The sequence below is a fragment of the Nipponia nippon genome, unplaced genomic scaffold, assembly GCF_047370975.1.
Source record: "Nipponia nippon isolate SJK-2023a ecotype South Korea unplaced genomic scaffold, ASM4737097v1 scaffold_1, whole genome shotgun sequence".
Taxonomy (NCBI): domain Eukaryota; kingdom Metazoa; phylum Chordata; class Aves; order Pelecaniformes; family Threskiornithidae; genus Nipponia; species Nipponia nippon.
In genome coordinates, this window is record NW_028262290.1 from 3,235,056 (window position 1) to 3,251,120 (window position 16,065).

At 41.2% G+C, this 16,065-nt stretch overlaps 1 protein-coding gene across 9 annotated transcripts in view; it reads left to right on the forward strand.

The window, feature by feature from the left end:
- The window catches only part of TSNARE1 (t-SNARE domain containing 1), a 500,311-nt gene that overhangs the window by 208,762 nt on the left and 275,484 nt on the right, over positions 1–16,065 (forward strand). For all 9 annotated transcript variants that reach the window (XR_015700647.1, XM_087739795.1, XM_087740277.1 and 6 more), the window contains one exon: positions 12,919–13,009. Coding sequence is in view for 8 of the 9 variants with exons in the window: in XM_087739795.1 (XP_087595921.1) it covers positions 12,919–13,009 (91 nt within the window). In the remaining variant the exon portion in view is untranslated. The remainder of the gene's footprint in view (positions 1–12,918; positions 13,010–16,065) is intronic.

The window sequence follows — 16,065 nt, forward strand, 5'->3', positions numbered from 1 at the left end:
TCTGGGGGCCTCATTGTGTGACATAGACCTCAGTTATGGAAAACGGTGGAGTTCATTAATGTCTTATAACTTACCCATGCTGACTTCATGCCTTCACCTGACTTATCTTCACATCCACTCAACAGCTTTGGGATAGGGAGAAGAGATCCAGGTGAATACTCCAGCTAGAAGACATGGTACAACTTGTGGGTTGGCAGCAGCAGAACTGGTTTTGGGGGTTCTCTGTGGAGGAACCCGTCAGCCTGGATAGCAAGAGAGCTTTAAGAGCAAGAGATCTGCTTGCCTCCATTGAGCAGGTATTTCTAAACCTGTGGAAGGAACAGACAGTAAGTTCCCACAGGCCTTTAAGTAAATAGAAAGCCACACTCTGTGTTTTGGTGCCTACAGGGTGACGCAGTCCTGGATGATAGGGGATTAGATGACTGGCTTGGATGTCACATACATTAGTAGTTATAAATCTGGATCTCATCTAGCATTTGTGTATTGTACAATTGGACCGAGTCCTGAAAATAGACCCAAGAACTGGTTTGGGATATCTGGCTGATTTGATATTAGTGAAAGAATTAACACTGGATGGTAATGAGTCCCGTTTGAGACAACATCAAAATTACCTAGAATCCAGTATATCAGGGGTCCTCAGTCCCCAAAAAGCCAAGGGACTTAATGAATGTGGCAGTACTGTCTGATAGCCAGTCCAGGATTAAAGGTACGAGGACAGGGGGCATGTTTCTTTTCAGCATGAGGGAGTCTGCTTCCTAATCTAAGGGATTATCCTCACCTTTTAATTTTAACGGTTTTATTTAGACTTATTGGTGGGATTATTAATTCAGATCACTCAAAAGCGGTCCAGGAGTTTGGAGTTGGCATGTGCCTCCTGGTGCTACCACACTGCACACCACCTGATAGATTTGAGTTAGCTGGCAAACACGTTAAGAGGGAAAAATCTCTTTCTGCTCCTTATGAGCCAAGCCATCATCATTTACCGAAGATCTCATGTCCCTCAAGTTCTCCAGATTTTCACTGTACTCCAGAAATCAGTTTTCAGCTGAACAAACTCTTCTGTCCATTTGGGAAAGAAAGGGAAAAATTATATTTAGGATCTCTTCCCTTAGCTTCTTGCGTTTCAGTCTGACCCTGTTTTGATGTAAGATCCTTTTATTTTAAAAGGAAAGGTCACTCGCATGCTTCAGTAACACCTCTCCTGTGGTGCATTGGACCTTTAATGGATATTGCTGCTCTATTCATTTCAGTAACTCGTCAGCTGGATCCATGTGCACAACCTTTTGGCAACTATTGGATAAACCTAGCATACTTACCATTTTGTATGAAAGTCTGTTTTTAAGCACTAAGACTGCAAGGAAACATGTTTGGGCTGATTTGTCTGCTTTTAGGGAGCACTGAGTGTGACTTTCTCTGTTTTCTTTTCTTTTTGTGTCTCTACCTGCACAAATGCAATGTGATTTTCACAACATGATTGTAAATAAATAATTTGCTAGCTTAGTTACATTTACAATAGCTTGCGTTGAAGCAAGGCAACAGAGAATCAGTCCCTGGAATATTTTATTCTGCACATAAGCCTCAATTCAGAGAGAGGAGAAATATTATTGATCTTTCATCAGGTAATTTTCTTCTTTCAAGTACCTGCATTGGACTCTTCACAGCGGTTCTTAAGTTGAATCCATTTACCCCCTAGAGAACAAATTTGCTATCAGCAGCAGAGGTTTCTGATAACGGGACTTACGGTTTTCACATTTGAATGGATTGGAAAAATTGGATATTTCCATTGTCCCTCACTGTAAACAGAGAGTTGCTATATCTGAGTTCATTATATGCTTGGTCCGTTGCCTTCTGCCAGCAGAAAAAGATAGTCTTGTCTTACCTGAAACAAACCTGTTGATTTATAATGAACTTTCTCAGATCTTTTATTTTGTTTGTTTATGCTTCTATTATATATTTGTGCCCCATTCTTATTAGGGAAGTATCTCTTTGAAGTTTAATTTTTTGGACCACTGGCAGTGCATTTTAATTGTTGCTGTCCCCTGGAATTACTCGTCCTTCTGGCCACAGCCTAAGCTACTTTGTCATGGACCATGGATGGTGATTTGCACAACTCCTGTAATAGCAATGCCTTTTGGGTGCTAGTGCAAAATTTATTGCCCCACAAAATGGGGTCTTCATTCACATGGCCGCTCTTGCGGGTGTTTTATTGGCCAATAAAGTGCCTTGTGTTTTTGTATTCTAACTGCTAGGCTGCTTTATGATCTGATGTCAGCTGGAGGGTGGTGGGGAGGAGCGACTTGTGGTACATTGGGAATTACACATTATTGTCACCTGAGAGCCTGAAGGATCTTTAAATTGATGAAATGTGGGGCTGATGAGCAGAGAAGCCTCACCAGTAGCATTTCTTTTAAGATTTTGTCTGTTTTTTTTAAACTTAATCATTCCGAAAAAGAGACAGAGTCATCTTTCTGCCAGCTAAATTAAAGTGTTGCTAGAAAGGTGATGCAAGGCAGAGTGAAACATAAGTTGAATGGAAAGGACAATGAAGGAGATATGAAGAAAAGTATTTAGAGATCAAGAACTCTATATTTCGAGTGTATTGCATTCTGTGCAGGATAAATATATTAATTTCCCTTGCACTTCACAGCTTGCCCTTATGTTCAGAAAGTTGCAGAGATGTCAGATTTAAAGAGGCATATGAAGTATATAGGATAGAGCAATAGGTGGTAAGTAGGCTGCTGAGATCCATTTCTCTTCCCAGCACAATTCCTTTTAGTCATCTCTGTGCTTTTTGAGAACGAAGTGCAATATGAAAACAAATAAAGCCGCAACAAAAAATCCTTGTCTCAAGCAAACATATTTTAAAGCTCTTCTCTGCCATATATTATTTTCACTTTTTTCTTTTCTCCTCTCTCTTACTTAAAAAAAAAATCAGAAAAAAATAGATCTTGGCATAGGTGCCTCAAGGGAATGTGTTCAGAAAGTGCCAGCACTGTTACCAACTTCAACTTTTATGCTTCACTTTGTACTTGAAAATGGCTCTTTCCTCCAGCTGGCTTTTCTATCTGCTTACCATTGTACTCCCAAATCCACTCTAGGACAGGAACAGGAGGAAAGCAAGAAAACAAGACCAAGTTGTGCAGCACTTAAGGCCACTGTGTTTGCTCATGCCAGGGAGTTGATGGAGCTGGTCACAAAGGTAAAACATGCCCAGTATCAGCAAAAATGCCATTAGTTAGATCAGAGGTAGGTGAAGCAGCCAGATGTCATACTCCAGAGCAGTGGGAGTGACCACGTTGGAATGGAGCTGTGAAGATAACATTATTTGAAGCTTCCAATTCTGATCCCAGTATCATCGTACCAGGGAGGCTGAGAGCTACACTTTTGGCTCAGGGCATGGGAGTGGGTGTGAAAGTGGGATGAATTTTAGGTGGGTGAGGAGGTGGTTTGGGAATCCCATATTAGAGAAGATGTGGTCGGAGGACCAGAGTGAGAAGTCCTGATATCTTGGTCTCAGTTGCTGGGGTTGTGCAGGTGAAGGGTGTGAGTGGCCATGCCTTACAAGTGCATGGAGATGTAATGGTGAAGGAGATCATGACCTAGCTCAGGGGATGGGGTTGAGGTTATGTTTTAAGAATACCTGGATTTGTGATAAGGCATAGGAGTTTAGAGAGATCAATATCTAGTAGAAGTATAGTGGTAAACTGTTGGTGTAGTCATGGTTTAACCGCAGCCAACAACTAAGCACCACACAGCCGCTTGCTCACTCCCCCTCGGTGGGATGGGGGAGAGAATAAGAAGAGTAAAAGTGAGAAAACTAGTGGGTTGCGATAAAGACAGTATAATAGGTAAAGCAAAAGCTGCACACACAAGCAAAGAAAAAAAAGGAATTAATCCACTACTTCTCATCAGCAGGTGTTCAGCCATCTCCAGGAAAGCAGGGCTCCATCATGCGTAACAGGGAAGACAAAAGCCATCACTCCAAATGTCACCCCATTCCTTCTTCTTCCTCCAGCTTTATATGCTGAACATGTCATCATATGGTATGGGATATCCCTTTGGTCAGTTGGGGTCAGCTGTCCCAGCTGTGTGCCCTCCCAGCTTCTTGTGCACCTCCAGCCTGCTCACTGGTGGGGTGGGGTGAGAAGCAGAAAAGGCCTTGCCTCTGTGTAAGCACTGCTCAGCAATAATGAGAACATCCCTGTATTATCAACACTGTTTCCAGCACAAATCCAAAACTTAGCCCCATACTAGCTACTATGAAGAAAATTAACTCTATCCCAGCCAAAACCAGCACAGTGAGAAGCTGGTTTTTGTTTTAGAAATTAAAGAACATGGGAATGGTGTTTGGTTTTGGTGAAGTGGTTATTGTTGGGTGTGCAGAAGTGGTAGGGACAGAAAATTTAGTTCCTTCTCTGTAGGACACGTAGGAGCGGTTGAGACCAGGGAGGTGCGATGTGGGGTAGTGGGGCAGGTGTTACAGGGTCTGATTTGGGAACATGAGCATGTTTGAGCACGTAAAAGAACGTGTTTTTTTTGTGGACAGAAAGGTATGTGTGTGTACTATGTGATAAATGAGAAGTCCAGAAGATGATGTATTTAGAAGGATATGGGCTCACTGCACATGGACTCTACAGATCAGCTGTGTTTGAAGTAGGCTTGTCTGGGAAGATGTACTGAAATCCCAGGTGACTAAACCCAAAATTCTCATGTCTCATCTGAATGGAGTTTCCAGGAGGAAAAGAAAGAGATGTCAAGAGAAATGCAGGCTGTTGGATCCGTACACATCTGTCTTGGAAGCCAAAAGCTGTACCACTGCCTTTGCCAGTGATGGTACTGAAGTAAATTAAATAGATCAGGAGTTTGCTAAATGCTCAGTTCCTTTGCGTGATACTTCACTGTTAGTGGATTATGCATCCGTCTTCAACATCTGTTGTAAATGCCAGTCTATTTTCATTGTCCAGACAGCTTAACTAATTGATATTTACAGTACAACATTTATTAACTTCAATATGAAGGTTTATGAAGGCTTTCTTCAGTGCCTAAAAGGTGGATTTCTAACAAACTTGATGAACACTGGCTTTCACTGCTGTTCTTTTGAAATAGTTTCTTCACATTACCCCGTTAGGGAAATCAGCGTGTATCAAACCTTCCTCCAAGTCGGTCTGCGAGCTTTATGGTGACATTTCCTTCATTTATCATGTGGGATGGGGTGAGGGGGGTGAGTGTAACTTCATCAGATGTGTTTCCTTTGCTGACCTGCTTCCTTCTGAAACCCATAGCACTTGATTCCTGCCATGGTTGAACACAAAGCCTTCGTGTTTGTGCACTGCTGCAATGCTGCTTGGATGTTTGACTGCTGATTCTTAAAGCTGAGCTTCTTGGAGATGATAAACCACCTGTTTTTGCACTTTAGACTGGAAAACAATTGGTTGGTCATTGCCTTTCTTTTTAGATTTCTTGCTAGTCAAAGGGTGGACATTTTTCATAGGTTTATAAGACAGCCTGTTTGCTACACATTGACAATTTCAGTGGTACAATCACTGCTAATGCCCTTTCTTTCTCACTTAAATCCTGATTGAGGAACTGGGTTTAGGCATATTGCTTAATTTAAGAATACACATAGGAGCACTTGTGCTTTAATACCTCTAACTAGAAATACACAAATAATAACAGCAAGCTGAAAGGTGTCTTGAGTTGTTTGTTTGCCTTTGATTTCTTGCTCACTTCACAAAATAACAAAAAACCTCGCAGTCGTTTGAGTGAAATGGATTCATTTTTCAATAAAAATTGCCTGGTTTTAAGCAAAGTTGGCCTTTTTTTTAAATGAAACATGTATTTTCTGGGGTGAAAATGCCTACGTCTTGGAAATTTGTATGATTTATTCCCTTTTTGCATATGTTTGCTCTGGATGTTCTGCCACCGAAAGCAACTTTTAAAATCAGAATAAAGCCTCAAAAGATCTACATCTCTGTTCACCAAAACTTTTCATAGTCCAAGGTACAAAGCGCTGGCTCTTTTATTAATGATGGTTTCATCATAGTTTCTCAAGGAGAACTAAAGCAATCGATCACTCATTCACATCAGTAAAGTGCCCTTCATCTTTTCACAGTGCCATACTGAGTATTAACCCACGTTAAATGCTAAAACCAAGAGAGCGAGTGCGGGAAGGATAATAGGCTAAATTAATCTGCAGTGCAATTTATCTCCTGTCCATTTGTCCCTGTCTTTCACACATGTGTGTGTGTAGTCCACGTTCTTGCACACTCGTGCACCCACACTCACTCATCCAGTCTATCCAAATGTATTTGTTGGTTAGGATTGGTGCATACAGTGAGGGGGATGTATTGCCATATCATTGATAACATGGCATCATGTCATATTATTTAAAAAAACATCCAGCAATGACAGAAAACCTGACATAGCGTGAAGTGGTGCTCTTAACACCACCCCTGACCCTAAAAGTGTATAGGACTGCTAGCTAGACACGAGGATGTACCCACTGGGATTAACATTAAAATATAATAGATATAGGACTGCTAGCTCTTACAGTGACATACAGAGCCTGTGTGTGTCCCTGGCTCGGCCCTGCACTCAGTAAGCTCCCGCCATAGACAGTTTTATGGCTGGGAAATTCCTAAATAGGGAGACATGGGCTTCTTTTGTTTCTGATGCTACTCTGAAATGCAAGAGCTAATGTTTACGGGCATATATATTATGTGAAAATATATTTAAGCAGATACATCAGTTGGCTTTTTTATCTGCATGAAGTCCTTGGGATTTGATATATTGTTTATTGCATTTTGTGTCCGTAGCTTCCAGCCTGTGTTCTGCAACAGGCAAGTTATAAGGGGAAGTTTGCATATATTGGAGTCCACATACATAGTGTTTCCAAAAAAGATTTAGAGGTTAGCAACATAAGACAACAATGTCCATGTCTCTGCAAATTTCAGGGAAGGGGACAGTTTCTAACACTTTTTAAAAGTATATAAAATGTTTTCTGTGTTTGTGGACTGTCTGCAGGATTCAGAAAATGTGTTGTTCTCCCTGCCTCTCCCTGCAAATTGACTGTCTCCATTAACTCCTTCTAGAGACATAAATGCAGCACCCCTGAGCCTTAGATGGGCATAATAGGCTTCTGAAAACCCTCGAAAGATGCCTCTGATCAAAGCTTCAGCAAAAAGCTCTAGTAAATTGCTGGCAGAAAGGTGTGGTAACAACTATATGTAGGTTGTATGTCGCTTAGTTGCTTCATGGTGTTGTTACAGGCACCTCTGGCTATGCCGCTGAGAATTACCGCAGGGATACATCCCAGTAACCTTTCCGTGACAGATGTTAAGCTGTGGTCCGCTCGTTAATGTGAAAGGCACAATAGAATTAGAAAGCACAGGCAAAGCAATCAGTATAGTCATGGTTTGATGCCATTTATCTTAGGGCGTTAAAAGGATTATTGGGGCAATGCTGGAAATGCTGGAAAATGTTAAGAGCTCCTGGAGGGCAGGTGAGGTCCTCGGGCCGGAAAGGGAGGGACCTGCTTGCTTTTTGCAGAAATGTAGTGCAGGAAGATGGTCTACTTCTGTACAACCTATGTTGCAAGAATAGTTAAAAAGAAATAAGCAGTTTATCAGCACCTGAAGGAAAAAAATAAAAATTATCATGATCAGAAGGCACCGGGGTTCATCAAAATGAAATTATGGTGAATTAAATTAATTTCTGTCTCTGATAAGCTAAGAGGCTTACTGGATAATGAGAGAGAGGGAGGTGTAATATAGCTCAGTGCTAGCAAGGCGTTTATAAAGGATACAAGGGGCTCTTTTATTAGGGAATAAAGTGAAACTTGTAAAATTAAAACTTACTTGGGAATAGTATGGGTGGGAGAAAGAAAAATAACTTGAGAGGTGACTAATGGCAGTGACGTTGGTGAGCTGCTTCCCATGGGGTCCTGTTTTGAGTGCTCTCTGAGCTGTCAGTAATGCATTGACAGATGGAGTCTGAGGCGATGCTGAACTAATCTGTAGGTGATGCAGGGTTAAGAGGGGATCTTACTGTCCTCAAGATAATTTAGTTGAAAAACACAAACCTGAATTTCTGGTAGCGGGTCAATGAGTAACTAGCAGCTTGCAAAGACTGGTCAAATTCTATGGGGAAGCAAGCATGCTCCTTATGTTATTATTATAAATTCTTCTTCATTTTTTATTAAAAATACCATTGAAAATTTTGCTGGGGTTTGCATTGTTGTATATTGCCCTGGTTGCATTTCTGTGGTGAAATTTGTGAGGACTGCTATCTGACTACAATTCATATGTTTTAATCCAGAACCGCTGAACAAAGTAGCTGCTAGCCTGTAGCCACGTTCATCTCTAGAGATGACACAGCACCAGTGCCAGGTGGATTTGAAATACCTCCTCTTCCCACACAGACCAACCCCTAAGCTCCTTAAAGAAAAATAGCACCACATCTCCTAATACTTTCAAGTGACAGGCAAATTGGAAATCTATGATGCTTTTATTATAGAATATTGTGTAGCTTGAAACTTGGCTTGAAACTTGAAAGTAGCAGTCCGTTTTTCTCCTGACTTTTACTCTGCTGGATGATTTACACCTATGCAAAGGGGTTTGCTGACAGATCAGAATTAGAGCTCTTATTTTGTTGTTGTAAACAATTCCTCAACATGCACAATCAGGTCCTAAAGAAGAAAGGGGAAAAAAAAGAGTCGTGAGTTTCAGCTTGGAGCCAGAACAAGTAGATTTAGCCTTTCTTCCTTTGGTGACTGTAACGATACAGTAAACAGACTTTAGGGCTTGGTGAAACAACCTTTCCTCCTAGCTCATCTTTCTGCTTTGTTTACATCTGCAATAAATACTTATAGATGAGAGATACTCGCTGTGTTAATCCCTCCCTGAATGCAGCAGAGCCAGCAGCCCGAGAAGACGAGGTGTGGGGCTGTCTATGGGCAGTAAGTTATAGCAATCTAATGCAGCACAAGTTTCCATCCTATAGATAAGTGTTTGCTGATACAACTGTTGAACACATCCACCTGGATTACCCATTTCTGGAAATATCCTTAGCTCTGCTATAGGATCATCCTGGCTGTGTAGGAGACATCCAAAAGTGGTGGGTTGCCACTGAAGGGTGGAGTTCTCTGCAGCACCTTTGGAGGTGCCCCTCTCCATAGACCATGAAGGAGCTCCGTTGGCTTTGCTCTGAAGTTAAGCACCTTGATTAGGTGGAGAAAGGGGAATAGGAGCCTCAGGGACTAAGTACCCCTTGCTACTCCATAGTAGTGCCTATGGCCAATGCACAAAGTTCTATATACATGTATTTATAGTTTGCTGAGGCCTATCATGAGCTTCCACAGACAGCAGTCCTTCACAAAATCCAGCTCTAAGGCTAAGCAGACAGCAAGAGATTGGCTAAAGTCTTATGGTGTGAACAATTTCCTCATGCATGCTTGATGCACTTCTACATATTTATGTCTCCCACAACAATGGAATAGATATAAATGCATATACTCAGCCTATTTCTCCTTAAGCCACAGATCATGCAGCTCAGTGCTCTGCTCCCCATACTATAATTTTTACCTCTTTATGTACAAGTAAACTGCAGTGAGCGGTAAGCATTGCAGCTGCTGCGCAAAAGGCAAGTATGCGGTTTAAGTTATGCTGCTCTACCTGGCTTAACTGTAGCCAAACCTGCTTGACCACCCAGCTCTTAAATGCATAAAACTGCTCCACTGCTATGCAGTTGCACTGTGCCAAAGGGGATACTAAATCTAATGAAGTTTAAGCCAGTACAGTAAAGATATCCTTGATCTGTACCTGAAGAACTTATTATTGCTCCTATATTAGGGATCAGATGAAAGTAAAATAAGCCATATCCTGTACTATAAATGGAAATGCCTTTCTCCTGCTGGAACTAGAAAACAAAGCTCTTTGGGATTATTGTGAGTGGCAGCAGGCACGGTGAGGCAGAGAGAAGCCTTTCCCTTGTCCATCTTTTCTGTTGCATTTGAGGTCTGATTATTTTTTGTTGACTTGGTCACTCATCAAGTGTCTCAAAGAAACGGCGCAAACCATAGTTAAGCTCCATCATTCTGTCCCTGCAGAGAAGGGAAGCAGCCATCATTGCATCTGCCTCTTTGCTATGCTCATTTTAAAACTGGATAAATAAATCAGAGATACGATCGTTCAAAGAACAAACTGTAAGCAGCTGCGTGCTGGGGATTATGGATTCAGTGGACCGTACTTCTCTGGTAAAGAAAACAACAGCCATAGGAAACTCTTAGGCAGCAGTGTGGCATCTCTTGTATTATTTACTGCATTGTCTTTGCAATCTTTGTGCATACAGAAACGCACAGCAAGAGATGTTATTCTTCCTAAGAGGTGCCCTTTTTGTTTTTACTCAGAGTGCTTATTTTCAGAGTAGTGCTGTAGACAGATAAGTCTTTTACAACATTTATATTTTAAGGACTCGGTATCTCCACAGACTGAGTATTTAACTTACTATTGTATGGAGGACTTTTTCAGAAGCAAATTTTATTCATCAGAGACACCCCTTTAATTAACTTCCACACTTCCATAGGGAGAGGAATATAAAGAAAGCTAATAATAATAATAATAATAATAATAATAATAATAATAATAATAATAATAATAATAATAATAGTGACATATCTTGTTACCATTACATATTAAAATAAAATGCTGCGGGGAGTGGAGTTTCAAGGCCTCTTTTTTAATGAAGATCTTAATAGCATTTAATGTAAATTAAATGTAATCACTGTCTGATTCCTGAGCATATCTCTGAGGATGAAGAATAAGAAGTTAATTGTGCTGACAACATAGTGGGAAGTGGCAGAATCAAGCACCAGCATGTTGGTTAAAGTGCATTGTGAATTAAGAGGTGGAATGCAGAACTTTTATTTTTTGTACTCCTGCTCCCAGTTATTTTGCAGCAGTTCGGTGCAAAGTTTGTGCACGGTGTGGATTTATTACGTAAGATATCTAACATAAAATTTACATTAGAATGCAAATGAAGGAGACTTTATTTAACTTTGGAGATTGGGAAGGATTAGATGCATGAGCCTAACAAGCCATTTTACTTTGGGGATGGGAAATTGCTGCTGTGTAAATCCCTGACTCGTTCTGTGGGCAGATAATTTAATGAGGTCTGCAAAATGACTGGACGTCAACTTCAGCGTCTTGCATTGCATTAAGAGGAATTAGTTGTGGAAGTCTCAGTGCTGAAACTGCTGCTTATGGAGTTCATGCACTTGGTGGCAAGATTTACTTGATTAAAAGATTGGGGATCAGGCTAACTGTGTACTCCTCAAGGTAGGCAATGTGACAGGATTCAATTCCCATCTCCCTCTCTAGCGATGACAGTGTGGAATACCTGTCTGTGGTAGATATGACCTCTTCCATCTCAAATTAAAAGTGATGTAATTAGTCAGCTGGTGCAGTGGGTCCTGGGATCATAAATAAATGAAATGCATTTTGATGAATGAATACAGAAATGATATCTTAATTTAGCTAAGGAGAGCTGAGAATAACTAGTTATTGGATCCAGCCTTGTCTTCACATGGGATTATTTCTCTTTCCTGTATGGTGCCAAAGGAATCCATGCCTTCTGTGTGCTTGCTCAACCCTTAACATACATCTGAATTACTGTTCTGCAGCTAGGAGACGTTATCTTCACGGTACACTAAGCTTTCACTTGTATACCTGGTAGGTACAATGCATAAAATTAAGTGTACTTTTATCCTAGATGGGTTTCCCACCTGAGCTGTCTGCACAGAGGTCTTGCTTAAGTGGAAAAAAATTGCCAAACTTTGCTATGGGGATGAATATCACAGTTCATGGTACCGTTGTCCATCTTCCCTGACTAGATGGAAATGACAGTCAGTGGAGTGCTTGTTGAGAGGTCTCAATTTATTTGTGGCTAAGGTTATGTTTGCTTTAAGACTGTTTGGGGGCTGTCCTTATTCCTCAACGGAGGGGCTGAAAGAGTTCACATAAGTCTTGAAAGAGCTGGTCTCCATCAGTGCTGACAAAGAAGCAGGAAGGAGCTGAAAAACAAGGACGGGCCATGGGTCTTCAGGACATAGGGGCCATAGTCATCTTGACATTTTTTAATCAAAGAACTTCCATTCACTCCACATCCCACCCACTCTGAAAAAAGAACGCTGACAAATGAGTCTTTTCAATACAACCATGGCTCAAAGGTGCCCTCTAAGGGAGAAAAAAGATCATTTTCTCCAGGTCTTTCTAGAATTTTTGACTGAAGCATTATGAAAAAATGGTACTGGAATTTGGGGTGTAAAGGAGAGGGACAACCATGACTGAAGAGAGGACTGGTTTGACTCCCTGCCTGCCTGTTTCAGTGCTCATAAAGCAGCACTGCACCTTTGCCTTCACAGTGCTTTCCTGGAGATACTATGTCATTAGCAGGTAGATGATCATGATAAGTAAATTTGTCCTGCTCAATTTCTGTCTCTTCAGATTTCTCTTCTGAGTACAAAATTTTCCTGGGCAAGCCATCAGGTAACTCTCCAGTCCCAGCTCTTTTTGCTATACAACCCTTCTTTCGACAATTTTAGTTGCAATACCAACCATCTGTGATGGCCTCATTACCTGTCCACCTCCTATTTTCACCTTTTCATCCCCCATTGACTTTGCAGGTCCACAGCCATTATCTTTGTGCTGATCACAGGAAGAACATTTTGGGCAGCTCCTTGCTAGTATTTCCTACACCCTTCTGGCTGCCATTCCTGGTCAAGACTCTGGACTTGCGTAGTCCTACTGTAGCTCCATGTGCTGTGTGTTGTGTTGTCTCAATTGCTCTGCAGCTTGGTAAATTTCTGTAAGTGTCTTATTATGCAATTAATTTAAATTACAATTCCCATCATCTCTTCTGCAGGCATGCAACTCAGCAGGAGACTAATAAAACCATCACGACTAGCACCAAAGCCATCAAGCAGCTGTCTGAGATTGTCAGAGGCTCATCCAGGGTACGTGTCATTCAAGATGCTGTTGGGGGAGAGTGCTGGGTCTTATGGAGGGAGGAATAATGAAAAAAGCAGTGGTAGTGGGTGCTTCAAAGCTTTTGAGTTCCATGTCTTGTTATAACTTCCTTTCTTGTTACACAATAAGCATCACCTATAAATGATCAATGGGAAAACAGCTGCAGAAACCAGTTCTTCTCCCAAAACTGCATCATGTGGAATTGGAAATCAAGAACTCATTAACAAAGTGTTAACTAACTCACACCTATCTCAGGGTCTCACTCATCTTGGGTGAAAGTACTACAGGAATCACCTGGCTCCACATGAGTTTGGCGTTGGTCAACAACTCAGTTATGCAGTGGGTGCAGACGAGTTTGGAAATGTGTTGAAGTGTATGGAAAGGGCAAAGCAGTGGAATATGTCTGGATATGACATTAATTCAGTGCTGTATCCTAGTGCGAAAGCAGCAGTGGGGATAAATAATTACAGGCTGTGGCCAGATCAGAGCAGGACTTTGAATTACAATTTACCCCACAGCAACCCCATCTGTTGTATGGACAGACTGTTCTTCTGTCATCAGTAGGTTCAACTCATATGAACATTTTCACAAGGGTATGAATGATCCCCATTCCCTGGTCCCCAGTGCAACGACTGGACAAACGGAAGGTTTCTGACCTTTCCACAAAGACCGTTATACCCCATATGTCCTGCTGACTTTGGACTGTGGTATACATTGTGGGGAAGAACAGAAGCATATTGTGGGGGGCAAACTCCAGCTGGTGTGAGAGTTGAGGAGAAGGTTCACCCACATAACAGGTGATTCAGCAACTGAAACAGGAATAAGGACAATTCTTTTCTACTTGATTCCGCCTAGCAGTTTTCTGTTACGTTCCTGCTTCCAGCATCCATATAGTTTCTGGGTCAGGAACTTACCTGAATTGGTGTTTTATCCTCACTCACTTCCTGCCATTTTCCGAAATCCTGTATTACTTCAACTCTGTTGTCACTGTCCTCCCACCTAGAAAAAACACTGCTCTAAACACACAATTGATCTCTGTCCACGTGTTTTTTACAGCCTGGATTTATGTCACTTTTCAACAGGCCTATGAGATAAGCATTTAAGAGCTGAATCACCCCAGGCTACCTTTGTAACCTGTGGAGGACCATGTGCAGTTCATCTCACCTAAAAAAATGAATAGGTGATGGTCTACTCCAGAGGATGGCGAGGGAAGCCTGGAATGACTGTCCTCTGTATGTAGACATTGACCTTATGCAGGCATCAACCTTAATCTTTTGATGTTTTTTTAACATGTTGCTTTGATTATTGATGGACTACAAGGATTATTTTTTTTCCTTTTTCTAGCATACTTTGAGAATAATTGCATCAGAGCTTGATGAAACAGAAGATGCTTTCTTGGAGATATGGGGATCTGGGCTTTTTTGTACTTATCTCCTCGCTCCATTTTGTGACATAAATTGGGTCCAAAGGGGAATCAGGCAAGGTCACGTTAAACCCAATTATAGTGCCACACAAGAATGTCATTATTTGTACTTGAAGCCCATGTAGTGTCCACTGGGGACTCTCAGGAGAATAGCTTTTACTGTCATGGGGAGAAAAATTGCTAAGTTAAAGGGAGAATATTTAAGAGCTGAAGGAAATAGACACACAAGCAGTTATAGTAATATGAGGAATAAACTTGCTGCTCTCTATTGGCATCACATAATAACTTTTTCTGCTCCCTGGTCAATTAATTTAACAGATTTTATTTTTTTAACTCTTCTAACAGTGTGTAGTTTAAGTAATTAAACCTACAAATTTTGATATAAAGGCTGTAGCCCTCATCCCTTATATAGAATAAATAGTTGTGGTGGGTACTGGCTGCTGGTTGGTACATCCCTCTTGGGGATCCGGGTAGCATTGCAAACTTTCCTCCTATAAAATTTCTCACAGCATGAAAAGCCTTCCATTACTTTAGAGCTTTATAGTCAGTCCTTTCCGATTCATTATTTTCTGTATTGCTTTGCATGCACACACAGACAAAAAAAATATTTTTTTTCTATCTTCCTTATTTTCCACCAGTAATGCACTGCCAACGATGTGCACTGTAGGAGTTTCTCTGTCTTCCCTTGAAGCTCCAAGTGCTGCTGGAGCTCTTGGAGTCAGGATGCCCAACTGAGCAAGTTGATAGTATTTCAGGAGCAAAGATACTGATGTAAGTGGATCACTGTGATACAAGGCAGGAGACTGATGTAAAATAGCACATGGCTATTTTAGGGCTTCCTTTCAAACTAACCTCAAAGGACTTAAATAGAGGCGCCTATCTGGAATTCCAGGCTTCTGTAGGATGAGTGCTGGACCATTAGATCAGCTCTCCAGGGAGGCAATCTTATCTTATTTTGCATGTGTAACAAACATAAGGTTTATAGACCTTTATCTGTAGAATGGGAATAATTATACTTACCCTGTTCTAAAAACGTTTTTAAATCTTTGGATGAAGAACTGTAAGACTGGGATATTCTTGTGTGTATGAAAACACTACCATTAAAAATTAAAGATGTTTTTCCCATCCTTTATAAAATTTACTTTTGTATTCTTAACCAGTTGTCTGAAACAGCTGAAATTGCTGTAAAGTGAACATTTCTGCTTAGTAGCTTTAGATTAGGGTTTGTTTGCTACTTGGCTTTTAAGGTGATGCCCTACTTCCTTGCAGTTCATTCCCCTCTGTAAAACCTGGACATGTGAACTCCTGCACACCTGAAATCTGAGATCCAGGGGGTAGAATAGTTCCAGAATTTCCATTGCCTGACACTGTTTGGGCTTGGTCACTTTGAGAGCAGCAATTTTGCAGCATGTTGGATAGTTACATCAGGCTAGACTGGGGTCTTCCTTCTGAGAACACTTGTGTTTAAAACATAGATCAGTATCTTGCTGAGGCTAGCTCCAGACAGAAAGGCATTTGGGTACATGTTTTAGAAAACATGGAGATAAGTTGGTTTCTGACAAGCAGGCCCCAGGCCAGGCAGAAGGAAGGTTCTTGTGGCTGATGGACCTCTCGATTCCA